At 55.9% G+C, this 14,357-nt stretch overlaps 1 protein-coding gene across 8 annotated transcripts in view; it reads left to right on the top strand.

Moving 5' to 3' along the window:
• Nucleotides 1–14,357, top strand: part of DLG3 (discs large MAGUK scaffold protein 3) — a 78,221-nt gene that overhangs the window by 18,955 nt on the left and 44,909 nt on the right. For 5 of the 8 annotated variants that reach the window (XM_086469924.1, XM_086469923.1, XM_086469922.1 and 2 more), the window contains exon 1: nt 7,474–7,794. The exons of the other annotated variants lie outside the window; for them this stretch is intronic. In XM_086469924.1, the coding sequence (XP_086326050.1) occupies nt 7,474–7,794 (321 nt within the window). Of the gene's footprint in view, nt 1–7,473; nt 7,795–14,357 lie in introns of those variants that run through there. 8 annotated transcript variants of the gene reach the window in all.

Raw genomic sequence — 14,357 nt, 5'->3', positions numbered from 1 at the left:
GGAACCCCCTATGCTCCAGCTTCCAGCCGTTGCCCCTTGTCCTGCCATTGGCCATCACGGAGAAGAGCCTGGCTCCATCCTCCTGACACTTGCCCTTTACGTATTTATAAACAATGAGGTCACCCCTCAGTCTCCTCTCCTCCAGGCTAAAGAAACCCAGCTCCCTCAGCCTTTCATCATAAGGGAGATGTTGCACCCCTTAATCATCTTTGTGGCTCTGTGCTGGACTCTGTGAAGCAGTTCCCTGTCCTTCTTGAACTGAGGGGCCCAGAACTGGACACACTATTCCAGATGGGGTCTCACCAAGGCAGAGGGGGAGGAGAACCGCTCTCACCTACTGACCACAGCCCTTCTAATACACCCCAGGATGCCTTGGCCTTCTTGGCCACGAGGGCACATTGCTAGCTCATGGTCATCCTGCTGTCCACCAGGACTTCCAGGTCCTTCTCTGCAGAGCTGCTCTCCAGCAGGTCAGCCCCCAGCCTGTACTGGTGCATGGGGTTATTCCTCCCCAGGTGCAGGACCCTACACTTGTCCTTATTGAACCTCATTAGGTTCCTCTCTGCCCAGCTCTCCAGCCTGTTCAGGTCTCTCTGAAAGGCAGCACAGCCTTCTGTGTGTCAGCCACCCCTCCCAGTTTTGTGTCATCAGCAAACTTGCTGAGGGTGCACTCTGTTCCCTCATCCAGGTCATTGGTGAATACATTGAATAGTGCTGGTCCCAGTACTATTCACCCCCGCTCCTCACCCCACGGCTGGGACCTACCCTGGAGGTCAGACCCACCCTGAAGGTCACCTCGCAGTTTCCAAAACCGTCGCTTCTCCTCCTGGCATTGCACGCGGCAGAGGAGACGGGCGGGTGGTGACAGTGCGCCTTTAAGAGAGGCTCGTGAGCCAGCTGCGGCCTTGCAGCACGCACGCTGATTGGCCGAGCGGCCGGCAGGCGGGGCGGGGGCGGGGACAGCCATTCAGAAGTTTCCGAGCAGCACTTTCCTGCTTAAAGGGGACAGCGCAGAGGTGGGAGGAAAGGGCAGGGCCAGCTAGGCGCCCACTTCACGTCCACCCCGGGTGCCCAGGGCTCCCAGGGACACCAGCATTTATTTCTGTCCCCGAGGATGGGCAGGTTCCCACACCGAAAAGCATGTCCTGGGGCAGCACAGCCAGGATGAAATGCCAGTATCCCCACGAGCCACTGGCTGTGGGGCAGTGGGAGCTGCTGGATGAGCTTTCCTTATCTGGAAGGAACAGGTTGGAGCAGGACTGGCCAGATGAAAGAGAGAAAGTGTGGACCCACAGAGCTCCCCTTCTCACCCCCTGCACAGAGTGGGAATAATCGAGGAAAGGGCATCCCTGGGCCCTGGATGTGGGGAAAGGTCTCCCTGGGCAGGTCTGTGCTGCCCAGGGCAGCCCCAGATCTGAGCAGAGCAGTGCTGAGCCCTTGCAGCACTTCAGAGCCAAATGTTGACCCACTCCAAGGATGGAACTTGTTCCTGCAGGGGTAGCTCCCGGTGGGGAGCCCACAAGAGTCGACTTGTGGGGCTTTGTGGCCCCGAGGTCACACTGGCTTAGACAGGCCAGACAGGAGACCTCCGACAGCCTTGTGCAGCACAAGCGGGTTGTATTTGGCTGCCGCTAAGTCTGAGTGTGTAAGCACACCCAGGGACAGCTTGAGACTAGTGAAAGATGCAGGGAAACAGGATGTCTGGTGGGGTCACACTAGGTACAACCATCTGGAGATCAAGGTACAGGAGCAAAAAAATAGCAACTGATTCTCCTAAAGACATTGGACCTTAAACTACCTTGCTCTGACTCTGGCTTGGAATGGTGAAATTGTGCTTTGGTCACATTTTCAAACCTCTCTGCTCCAACAGGCTGGAAATACACTTTATTCTAAAGGAAATGAGGCACACATAAGGACTGGGCACCCACAGACCACAAGACACGGCAGTGCTGTAATTGCTGTGCCTATGCAGCAGCAAGACTCCCCGCTTGTGCCCAGGGAGGTGCCACAGGAAGGCAGCCCACAGCCATGCTTCAAGTGCTCCAGCGCAAGGCAGGGGCCTCTCTGCTGGGTGATGGGGAGAGTGGCTGTGGGCGTTGTGAGGCTGTCAGGAAATCCATAAAGCCTGCTGCAGTTGATTGCTATTAGATAGAGCCTCCAGGCTCTCCTTTACAGGGAGGGAGCCTGGGCTCTGCTGCAGGGACCTGCCACAGGTATCCATCGCTCCTCTCCCCTTCCAGCACAGCCATGGAAGACATTTAGTTGGCTGTAATTTCAATTACAGAAAGCGGCTGGTGGTGTTTATTGAAGACCCTTGTGCTGTTGCTGCCACAAGTGAGGATACAGGAACTGCGTAGTGGCACTGGGCAACGTACCAGGGTTCATTAATAGAATGAAAATGGGTTTGCCCTGGAGGAGAATAATTTATTTGGCAACTACCCTGAGAGTGCTGAGAGCTATCGGTCCCTTGGTATGCCTGGTTATTATTATCCCAGCTGCACATTTCCCAGCATGAATTGCTGCTGGTGGCAGAGAGGAACAGTTTCAGTGCAAGATGTTCGTTATCCTGCCCCTTCCCACTCACCTGTGACTGCACAAACCTTCCAACACTCACAGGGACCACCAGCCCCATTCACCCACTACTTGTGCAGCTGGCTCTGCAGAGTGCCTGTTCAAATTTCGTTTGACAAGCCCCAGACACAGCAAATTGCAAATCCCTGATGGATGGGCATCTGTGGTAGTGCTGTGGAATGGACTGACAGACTGAGCTGAGTTTGGCTGGTTCCTCCCTTTGCTGCCCCGCCCCCTGTTCTCAGCTGGGTGGCTGCAGACCCTGCTGCCTCCCCTGTGCTTTGGATGTTGAGTAGCTTTTTGCAGGTAATTGCAGTTGAGAAAGGTACCTCCCCTATGCAAAACTGTCCCCCACTTCTTCCCTCAGCATTACAAAGATGACACCTTCCCCATTGGCACCGAGGCTCAGAGCTAATGCATGGCTTCTGTTCCCCTGGTAGGACCCAGCTCCTGCTAGGTCTAAAGAGAAGGAGGAGCGTGACAGTGCTTGTGTGTCTGTTGTCTCTGCAAGGAGCTGGCTACCTTCAGCCTGCCACACCTTCTGCTCATAGAAAGGCTGTAGGTGCAACAAACTCCCCACTCCTGGTCCCTCACACTTGCCTTCCTCTTCCCGCAGGACTTCATGTGAGAGGAAGGAAGCGACAACAGGGACTGAAATGCTGGCAACACCAGATAAAACCTAGCTCCATGCTGCCTTCATGCCATGTAAATAGCACCATCTCCGGGGATTTCATGACTTTGCTGAAATTAGCACCTGTAAAAAGAGCAGCTGCCAAAGCTGAATTTAAATAAGATGGGCAGACTTCTGGTAGGAAGAGGGTAGAGGATGAGAGAGCTCTTGGTCTCCTTGAATTGCTTCCTTCCATGAAGACACTTGCCTGAAAATCAGCTCCCAGTTCCTTTAGCCCTGCTCAATGCCCACATCACTGGGATGAGACGCCCACAGCTGCCTGAAGGTGCTGGGCCCTGCGCCTGCCCTGACAGACCCAGGTCTGAGCACTCCAGTGCAGGTGACCATGCTGTTTGGACTCCAGCAGTGCCACTCCCAGTAGCCAAAATGCCACTACTCACTGAAGCAAGCCGTGTAAGTGCAGGATGCAGATGCCCCTGGCCAGCCGGCCCTGGCCTCCTCTTGAGCTCAGTAATGTGTCCCAAGCCCTGCACAGCGTTAGGGAGCATTGCAAGCAGGCGGCAGCAAGCAGGGATATTTTTTTTTCCTTTTAACTGGGGCTAGCAGGCGGCACATACATTTCACTACAAATGAGTAGGAATTAAACGACTCCCATGGCACCTTAAATGGGACATGTGGGTTTTCAGAAGGGGAGCTGCAAGAGGGTAGGGAAGGGCTCCATCAAAGCTGCAGCAGCTGAGGCTCAAAGCCCCTCCATTTGCAGGTAGTGATGAGGCAGTAACAGTTAAGAGAGCTGAGGGAAGCAGCAGAAGGTTTTAGATCATGGAGCTGTCCCTGAGTTTGCGAGCGGGCAAGTGGAGCGGGTTGAGGCAGCGATACTGGCAGTCCAGGGCTGGTGGTGAGGGTGTTTCCCATGTGGGGATCCCCATTGCATGCACGGCTTTCCCATTTGCGGGGCTGCTGGAGATCAAGCAGGGAGAGGACCAGACACCTTCCTTGTGGAGGACACACTCCAGTCTGCCATGGGGAAAAAAAAAAAGAAAAGAAAATGCTTCTCTTAATTGTTCACTCAGCTCCTTATTAAAGCATTTTTTCCCTAACAGGTCTTGTCCTTTGCTTTTGCACTTGTCCCCTGAGTGAATGCCCGTGTCCCTGCCTGCTCCCACCACAGGACTGAGTGAAAGAAGGAAATTTGTCTAGAGCAGGGCAGGTGCGAGCAGTTTGGGTTACAAACTCTGCATGTGCCCTTCTGCAGTGCTCTCCTCCCACTCAAGTCAGCCTCTTCCAGGTCTCCTGCCTGACCTTGGCCCAAAGATGGCTTTGGTGGAGGCTCATGGTAGTGGAGGGGGCCTCACTGGGTAGCCAGTGGGGCTCTGTGCGCTGCGCGGTCCCTGCACCCAAACTGTGCCATCCTAGGGTGGGAATTGCAATGGGAGGGAGTTTTGCATCTGGACTGGAGCAGTAATTAGTTATGGTTGTGTTACAGGTTCTGGGCACATCTCGTTGATGAAGTGACTCAGATCTCAGAGGTGCTGCAGGGTGGGACACAGTGGGTAGCCAAGATGGACTTCATGCCCTTTTGCTCTGATGCGGGAGATCTGCCTGTTTCTACAAGGCTTATTGCTCTGCTGTGGTGCAGAAATCCCCTACCTTGGTTTCATTCCTGCCCAGTCCCTCCCCTTGTTCCCACCTCTGCCCTCACTGCTCCAAGATGCCCTCTCCACATGGATGACATCCCCCAGCCCCCTGGTCCTCCCTGGCTGTTGACGAGATACATCAACTCCCTGGACCACAGGGCTCGTCAGCCCAGCGTACTCCTGCAGGGGCAGCACCATGTGCTCTGGGAGATGGCACAAGGAGCAGTAGAAGATGTGGAGATCATCTTAATTTCTTAAAGCCTGAAGTGTGAAGTTCTCTGTTAGTTCCAACACTGCATGCTTTCCTTCCATGCACACAAACAGGTTTTCATTGATTAAAATAACTCTGAACAAGCTTGCTTTGCATGCAGGCATCCAATCCTTCCTTGCCTTAGTGAGCTCCTTGGGTCTGCAGTGTCTTGTGGCACTGCGCTCTGCAGGGTAAAAGCACTTACGTGCGGCTGTTGGCTTCATCTTGCTGCATCTCTGAGTCTTTGGGTCAGTGCCACGGTGCACCCAGGTCCGATAACGAACTGTTCATCAGTGAGAGCCCCTGGAAACAGAAGGGTGAGGTTCACCTGTGGAGCTGTTTCCGAGGGCTCAGCAGCAGTGCTGTGCTCTACCACTTGAGGCCAGCATGGTGTGGACAGGCTCTCTAGACTTCCTTGTCCGTGAACATTATGACTGTCCTAAGCTTGCAGCTTGGTAATTTCAGTGTAATGTATCTAAGACACACCACCGCTCCCTGACATTAAGCATGGAGCAACACATGGTTGTAGTGTCCATCCTGTGATGAAGGTAACCTGAGTAGCCCAGAAGAAATGAAGCAGAGGCAGTGCTGGAGAGGACCGGCTCTGCACCGCATGGTGGGGAACGTGAGGATTAGAAACAATGCAGATCCTGATTACAGGGTGTCTTCTGCCCCCTCCCCTTCTCCCAGAAGCAACTGTTTCACTTGACCACTCGGCAGAAAACACTGCAGGAGCAACTCTGTCGGCGGTGGTCAAGTGCAGAAGTAATTTCGTATTGCAGTGTAAAGTGCTAAAGAAACAAGGAGTGAGCAGGGGCATTTGTCTGACCGGTCACGATGCTCTTCCTTCTCCCACAGCCTTGCTTATGAGCAGGACCATATTGCACCGCCTGCATGAGGCCAGTAGAAGCCTGCAGATCCTGCAGCCTGAATTGGAGTGTTGAACTGCCACATCTCATGGCTCAGCTTGTGGCCCCCTCCTGCTTCTGTCTCACTTCATTACCTGTATCCTGTGGGAGCCCTTTCATTTCATATCCTTCTGCACCTTTCATTGCTCTTCCACATATTTAGGTACCATTTCTTCAAATAATTCTTCACCCACCCCAATGTTTCTTACTACCCTTAAGCATTAGGAGGATGGGTTCAGATTCTAACTGGTCAGATGTGATTTTTTTGTCATGTTTTTTCTTTCTACCCTTCAATTTGTCTGGGTGACTCTCTTCTGAACTTCTTCCAGTCTGGCACTTCTGTGCAAGAGGTGAAGGGCTGCCCGATCTGCGCTGGGAGCAGCGCCCTTGCCCTGCTGCCCCAGCAGGCAGTTCTGCTCTGCTTTTACCATCCCCTGATGGCAGTAGGTGGAAGGCCCAGCAAAGGCCCTTGGGGTTTCTACACCCCCAATGCACCCATGGCTCACTGTGCAATGGCAGCATCCCCAAAGTGCTGTGCTGGAGCGCTTGGTACCATTTCCTGCAAAGCAGGATACAAGCTGACACGGGGATGCAACAGAGATGCTGCTGCTGGGCTAGTGACCATGGTTCAGGTCTGGAAAAATGATTTCATGCTCCAGTGCAGACCACAGCTGATGCAAAGTGAACCCCTCTTGGTGTCAACCACAAAGCCGGTGGGGCTGCCCACCGCCGTGCTGGGGCTACAGGAACGGAGCTGCACAAGAGCTGCCTGGCGTGTCTGGGGATGGGGACGAGGTGAGGGCAGCCGCAGGTGATGCATGAGGCTGCTGAGCGGAGGTTTTCTGTTCCTTCTGCATGCGGCCGGCGCAGGCTGCCAGGGGGCAGCGCGGGCACCGCCCCCACCCCCCCGGCTCGCTTCTCGCAGGCGGGTTTTGGACTCGCTGCCCGGGAACTGCCCCGTCCGGTGCGGGGAAGCGCGGCCGCGGCGCGCGGCGCCCCCTCAGCCCCCGCGGTTATCGCCGGGGCGGGGCGCGGAGGCTCCGCCGGCGCGGATTGGCCGCCGTGGGAGAGGCGGGGGATGCTTCGCGCCGCGGCAGGTGCCGCGCTCCGCGCTCCCGAGCCGCGCCGGGCCGGACCGGGCTGAGCTAAGCCGGACCGGGCTAAGGCCTGACCTACTCCATGCAGCGGAGTGGGGCGGAGCCGCCGCTGCCCCGGCAGCGGCCCCGGGACTGAGCTGCGCTGCGGGCGATGCCGCGGCGCGCCCCCGCGGAGATCACCGCGGTGTAACCCTCCCCCCGCTTCCTCCTCCCGCTCTCGCCCGTGGGGCCGGGGGCGCCGAGTGGGCGAGGAGGCAGCAGACGCGCCTTGCGCGGGGCGGGGGCCGCTGCCGTCCCTCGAGCATCGCTCCCTCCCCTCCCTCCGCACCGCCTCCCTCCCTCCCTCCCTCCCTGCCGGCTCTATGGTGTGAGGGCAGCGATGCACAAGCACCACCACTGCTGCAAGTGCCCCGAGTGCTACGAGGTGACGCGGATGGCAGCCCTGCGGCGCATGGAGCCCCCCTCCTACGGCGAGTGGCAGCACGAGCAGTACGGCTACGGCGGGTACGGCTCGCAGACCTTGCCCGCTCCCGGGGGGGCAGCGCCCGCCGCCCGTGGCAAGGCCAAGCTGCCCCCCCCGGCCCGCGATCCCGCCGCGCTGAAGCCGCCGCCGCCGGGGAAGAGCGCGCCCAAGGTGAACGGGAGCGGCCCGGGCTGGTGGCCCGAGTGCACGTGTTCGAGCCGCGACTGGTACGAGCAGGTACGGGCCGGCCCCGGGTAGCGGCTCCCCGGTGCGGGATGGGGCGGGCGGCTGATGGGGGGTATCCCGGAGAGAGTGGCGGGGTCGTGGCAGGGTGCAGCGTCACGCCTGGGGCATCGCGGGCGGCCAGGGTGGACGGTGGCATCGCTGGGGCTGGAGGCCAGCGTTGTGGCGGTTGGCCGTCATCGTCGCTCGGGCTGACTGCCGGCATTGCTCAGGTTGGCGTCTCAGACTGGCTTGCTATGGTCTTGCCGAGCGTAGGAGCTCTGCGTCGGAGTAGCCTCCCCGGGGCCGAGCTGGGCCACGCTTAGTACAATGGGCGTCGGGCATGGTGTTTTTTGGACACCCCACCCGAGGTCCTCACCTCTTGTGATGCCTCAAGCCCTGGCAGTGTCAAGGGCATCCTGTCATACTGTGTTTAGCAGGCGTGGGGCATGCTGCCCGCTGGGCAGCCTTGCAGGCTCGCAGTGCCGCTTGCCAGTGCTCCCAGACTGGCACCTGCTCTCCATTGAGTTGTGGTTTCCTCGCTCTGCTGCTACGTCCCTGCTCCCCGAGATTATTACGTAACCCTGCTCTGGTCGCTGGCATGCTGTGTGCATTCTGCCCCATTTCACTGCCTCCATTTCTTCCCACACACATTCGTTTTATTAGTGTTCTCCTCCAGGACCCATTCTCAGGCTGTCTCTCATTCTCCCCTAAATGGAGAGACCAGTCTTGTTCTCAACCCACAGGCCAGCTTAGAAAATGGTTGAATCTGTTTGCAAAGCATTAAAATGGAGGCTAGACCCTGCCTGAAAAACAATTTAGCCTGCTTTAGAGAAAGGCATTTCAATTTGCTGCTTCTACCTCTTTCATTCATTATCTTCAAACCTCACATGATTTCTTATTGATCCTTCTAATTATTATTTCAGGATGCTGTAGCAGGCAGAGCACATGGGAATCAATGGGAATTCTCTCCTCCTTTCCCCTCAGAAAACATAACCTTCTTCTTCCCTTCCCCTGTTTTTTCTTCGTTACTGTCTTAGACTGTAGCTCTGGTTGAAATAATTAGATTCAGAGCTGATACACGCAGACGATGTTTACAGAAGGCACCCAAAAACCCACCTTCCTATCAGCCTGGTCCTGCTTTCTCTCTCTTTCTCTACTACTCTTTGCATCAAAATCAGCCTCAGCTCTCTCTCACCTGCTGATTTCTGGCATGCATTCTTCCATCTTTCCTTTGCTATCTCTTTCCTTCCTTCCATCCAAAGCAGCAAGCTCGGGGAGCTGGGTAGGAGCGGGGACTTGAAGCATGACTGTTCCCTCCTTTCCAGTTCTGCTTGCACGAAAAGTCCGGCCCAGGGTTCCTGGTAAGACGATTGCAAGCAGGCTGGGAAGGAAGCGATGCCAGCTGCATTGCTGCCGTGGCAGGCTGGGCAGGGGAGCCTTTCATGTTTTTGCAATGGTGGAGGAGAAATCATTGTCTCTTTGTGGTACTGCCACAGAGTCCTGGGGCTTGGGCTGCTCATAAAGTCCATGTTTGGAATCTCTTCTCAGCCTTAGCCTTTCTGAAGATGGAAAAAAAAAAATTAAAAAAAAATGAAAAGCTCCTCACAGCATTGCAAGTGACAGAGGATGCCAGTGTGCGAGGCTACGTGAGCATAGTGGGGTCTGCATGTAGAATGTGACGTGTGTGGTATGTGTGCTGCCTGTATCAGAGCAGGCAGAATTGCTCCCTGGTGTGTAGCAAATGTATGCAATGAGTAAAGCTTTGCAGCAAATGCCTCAGCAATGTTCCCCTTCTGATCTGAGGGTGCAAAGTGCCTGAGCCGTCAGGAATCCATGTTCTCCTCAGTCCAGTGGTAGGCAGAGGAACAAAAGGTGGTAAAGTGGAAATAGCTGGGTATGGCTTATGCCCAGGCAGACCGTTTGGCTCTGGGCGGCTGGGAGATGTTGGGCTCTGGGTCGGTTTGGCTGGACACTGTGGATGCAAAGCTGGTCTCCTTCACAGGAGCTGAGGAAGCAGCCTCTGTGTCCTCAAGAGCCTCAGCTAAAGGCAGGGCTGCCATTTTTCAGGGCTACCCCTTTAAATGAGCTCCCTGTCCCTGGAAGCACTTCCAGCAGCAGAGGTGGGAACCGTGTGCAGGCCAGTAGGTTTCTCGGGGAAAGCAGGTATCTGTTCACCTCCCAGGAAGTTTCACCACCTCTCATTTAAACCTTTTTTATCCTCTTGCTTCGTCACACAAGTGGAGGAGAGTGTGCACCGCCTGCACGTGGTGGTGCAGCCGTGTGTGCAGATGCTCTGACATCAGAAAAGTGCTCACGGTTGCATGTGGTGGTGTATGTTCTCTGACGTCATACATACTCGCAGACCCTGCATGCAGCTCCGCAGCATGTGAGATGTGTCCACAAATGCTGCCCAACACACAGCACTGTCCAAACATCAGCCTGCACCTCCTCCTACCTCCAGTGCCCCATTGGTTCTCTCCTGCCTCTCTCCTTCTCTAGGACACAAATTATCTTGCTCAGGCAATGCCAGTAACTGAGACCCCTTAATCCTGACCATAAGGAGGGAGGAAATTTCTGAGCTCTGTGTTTCTCATTTCTTTTTGCTTTGCTTTTCTTCTCCCCTCTGAGGTCTCTTCCATTTCTTCTCTCTTATCTATCCATGTTCCCTGTTCATTAGTCCCTGCTCCCTGTGCTTGCTGTTATTGCTGTCCTCCATTGTTCCCAACGCTGTACCTCTGACTGACCCTCTGCCCTCCTCGTCCCCCCTCACTTGCTGGTGGGAGACTCGAGTCCTTCCCTGCCAGACTGGGGTGAAAGGAGGACTCCCAGCTTTGGAGAAGGAATGGCAGCACGATCCAGGGGAATCATCACTGATGTGCAGCACTGGAGGAGCAGAGCGCTCAAACCCCTCCTCTCCCCTGCACAGTGACACCCACGGGCTCTCAGGAGAGCAGCGCTGAGCTGCTCAGCCATGCCCAAGCCCCTTCTCCGGCACTGCTCCCTGTGTTTCTCCCTGCACTGAGGGTCCAGCAGTAGCCGGCACCTTTCCCTCCCACAGGGAAGGTCCAGCCCTGTGGCTTAGTTCACCCTGATGTCCCTGGTGCCAGGCACAGTGGCCAGAGTGGGGACCCCCATGAGGCTCCCCAGGGTCTCACCAGCATTTTCATGTGCATTTGGGGTGGCTGAGGCATGAGCACCTCCTCTCGTGGCTGGGGAAGGGGCCCAGGGCAGTGCAGCTCCCTGGCGTGTGGTTGGGAAGTGCCTTTCTGCCCCCGGGTCTGCCCCAGGTTTCCTGGCTCTGCTTGGCCAGAAATGTGGTGTCCTGCTGTCCCCCCTTCCTGTGGCCCGTTTTGCCTTCTTGCGGGGTCAGGAGAATGCAGAGGAGGGTTGGAGTCCCTGACCACCTGCAAGTGCCTGGAGCACAATGGGCTTGTGTGGCACCCTGCCAGCAGAGGCGTTTCATAGCCAGGCAGGTGGAGGAGGGGGACAGGTCCTCCCTGCTCATCTTCAGCAGTGAGTGTTTCACTGAAGGTGCTGTTTCTCCATGCACAAACATTGCATGTTATAGTTCCTCCCATGCACTGGGGAATTACCTGGAGTAGTTGGGCACAGGGTGGCACATCTTAGCAGAAGCACCAGCCTTTGCCGAGCCTTTGGATGCTGTTGTATTTGGGGCTGCTGGCTCTTGGGCATGGGTGGCAGGGGGAAGAAAGAGTCTTGGGGAGGCTGTGGGGGTCTGGGCTGGGTTTCTGAGTGATGGGCAGGCACGGCTGGAAGGAAGGAGGGAGAGCACCAAGGGGGTAGGTGGGAAGCCAAATGCGAGTTGCTTCGTGGGAAATGGCTGAAGCCCCAGATGTTCCCTGGGGAGGTGCGAGGGAGGGTGAGAGGAACAGGGTGCTGGGGACATGGAGGCAGTGGAGGTGGTGAGGTTGGCAGGGTGATGTTGCTATGGCTACTCCTGTGCTATTCATAGAAGAAATTAGCTAAATCTTTGCACTGAAAGGTGGAGGAGGAGAGAGGAGGAAGGCATTCTCCTATTTGGAGGGAAGGAAAGAAGCCAAAACAGGAAGGGGGTGAAGTTTTCTTCCTTTGCTCTGTGCCTGTGCCGTGGAGGGGCATTTGGGAGAAGCACCACTGCCTGACCTGCCCAGCGCTGGCAGGGCATGGGAGGATGCGGGCAGAGAGGAGCTGCCCCATGGGAAAGCTCTCACGCAGAGCATCCATGCAGAGCCCCACATGGCAGGAGGAGCCCTGCACCGTGCCAGGAGCACAGGAGACATCCTTTTAATTAAAGACAGCCAATCTGTGAAAGGTATTTTTGGCAACCTAAATGTAGATACAACTGTAGTGAAACTTGCCCTTCATGTCTGGCTCAGTGGCTGAACACAGTGCTTGTCTGTTCCTGACCCTGTCTGTCTGTTTGGCCCCTGCTCTGCAGTCCCTGATGGTCCCCCTGCCCTCCCTCCACCTCCAGCATCTCTTCCAGAGTGTCCTACTGCCAGCCGGAGTCCCAGGAGGGTCTTCCCTCTCCACCACTCCTCATCACACTCCACTCCCTCGTTGTGAGAGTTTGATTCCCATCCCACAGACCTGTTTGTCACCTCCTCACTCACGATGTGTAAATCTGTGCGTCTGTTCCTAATATATCTTCCTCCATCTGATTTCACCTCTCAGCTTGTTTCTGGGCATCTCTGTCTGGTGATCCTGCCATCATCACCCAGTTGAGTTGCTATAACTAGGCTCTGAGCTGCTCTCCTTCCTCCAAATCTAGCCTTGCACCTGCCCCGGCCCCTTGTCCCGCAGGCCTGGGAGGAAGCCAGCATTTCTGATGGTCTTGACCTTCCTTTCCTGCTGCCCAGCTGGAACCGAGGCCCCGTTAATGCTTTATAAAGTCATTCCCCCTCCCTGTGCATCTCCTCGGGAAACTTATGCCTTAACACCTAGATGCTGGGTGAGATGGTTCCCCTTGCCCACCCTGGAGGATCCCATGTCCTGCTGTCACCAGTCCCCTGAACTGGGCTGAGGAGGGTCAGATGTTCTCAGTGCTCCTTCCCAAAACACATTAAGTTCATTTAGGATGGACAGCTGAGGACATTTGTCTCCTTGGTTTCTTTATTAACTTGTAAGACTTTTCCCACTTCCCTTGAGCACATGAATCCCTCGGATGGGGGCTGTATGCTTGTGCTTGCTGACCCTTCTGACACATCCCATTAATATGGTAAGGGATAACATTGGAATTAGAGAGGGGAGTTGAAGGACTGAGCTTAGCTCCTCTCTGCATGGATTACCAACCGCTGCCTGCCAGCCAACCCAGGTGCACAGACCTCAGCCCTGGAGCTGCACCCCGCTGCTGCTTTTGCCGTGTTGAGCTGCTGGAGGGACCCTGGGAGCAGCACAGGGAGAGGTGTTGGAGCTGGTGTCCAAACTGGCTGTAGTAGAGATGTAGCTGCTGCTGTAAAGGCAGTGTCTGAAGCCACGTAGATGGGATAGACCAAATCAGTGCACCATGTGGAAGAAGAGGAAAGTACTTGCCAAAAGTGGGAGGATGTGGCCCTGCTATGTTGCCAGAGTAGGAGAGCAGTGCATTGGTGAGGCAGCCAGGGCCAAGCATGGGTGGGTTTCAACAGGGATGTAGCCCATGTGGAGGAGGTGGTTCCTTGTGAAGAACCTGAGGGTGGCAGGAAGATCTTCAGCCTCCACTATGGCAGCACTGGCCCTCCACCCTGCTGGAGGGATGCTCCCCACACCCCCCATGGCTGTGCTTTACACCTAGCTCTTCCCCCATGGTTTTGGGTGTTATACGGCTGGGACCTCCTAAGCCCAGTCCTGACCAGTGCTGGGGATTCGTTGGGTGTCTGCCAGCTGTCCTCAGGGTTTGCTCAAGGGAGGAGGGTCCCGCAGGGGGTTGCATGAGAAGGAAATGCAGGAGATGGCTGTACCAGAGGTCCTGTCCAGGTACCCTGAGTGTGGAGGTGGGTGGGAGGTGGAAGCAAAGCAGAAGCTGTTGCTGTCTCTGGAGAGTTGCCTCGTTTGGGTGAGCCCCTCCGCGGGTCAGATGCCATGATGGGAGGAGAGGAGCTTCTGTTCCTTTCTTAGCTGTGAATGCTCATTAAGAGAGAGGAAGTCATTAAGACTAATCAGGCCATAATCAGCCACGTCTGTGGCTATCTGCAGGGTGCCTACAGCCCCATGCAGGGTGCTCTCTGAGGGGACCACAGTCTCTGGGTCCTAGGGGACAGCAGGTCCAGCACCGTCTGTGCTGGGGCATGAAGAGCTTGGTGTGATTGGGACATGGGGGCTGTGCCTGCCGTCCCAAACCCTGTGCACTGGCGGGCGGGCCGGTGCATCTCTGGCTCAGCAGCACAGCTGTGATTTGGGAATGGGTACAACCCTCACTGTAAGGTCATGCCAGCGCTGCGGGTGCAATGGGCTGTGCTAATGATTGCAGCTGGTTTTAACACATGCAAAGATGGGATGATACAGGGATCCCTCAAGGGCCCTCATTGCAAATCCAACAATACGCTATGAACTTATATCAGGGACTTGGAGATGAAAACTTTTAATACAGCGTTTAA

The sequence above is a fragment of the Leptosomus discolor genome, chromosome 9 (genome assembly GCF_034619465.1).
Source record: "Leptosomus discolor isolate bLepDis1 chromosome 9, bLepDis1.hap2, whole genome shotgun sequence".
Taxonomy (NCBI): Eukaryota; Metazoa; Chordata; class Aves; order Leptosomiformes; family Leptosomidae; genus Leptosomus; species Leptosomus discolor.
Note: the sequence above shows the minus strand (reverse complement) of the source record. Positions and strands in the feature narration are given on the sequence as shown.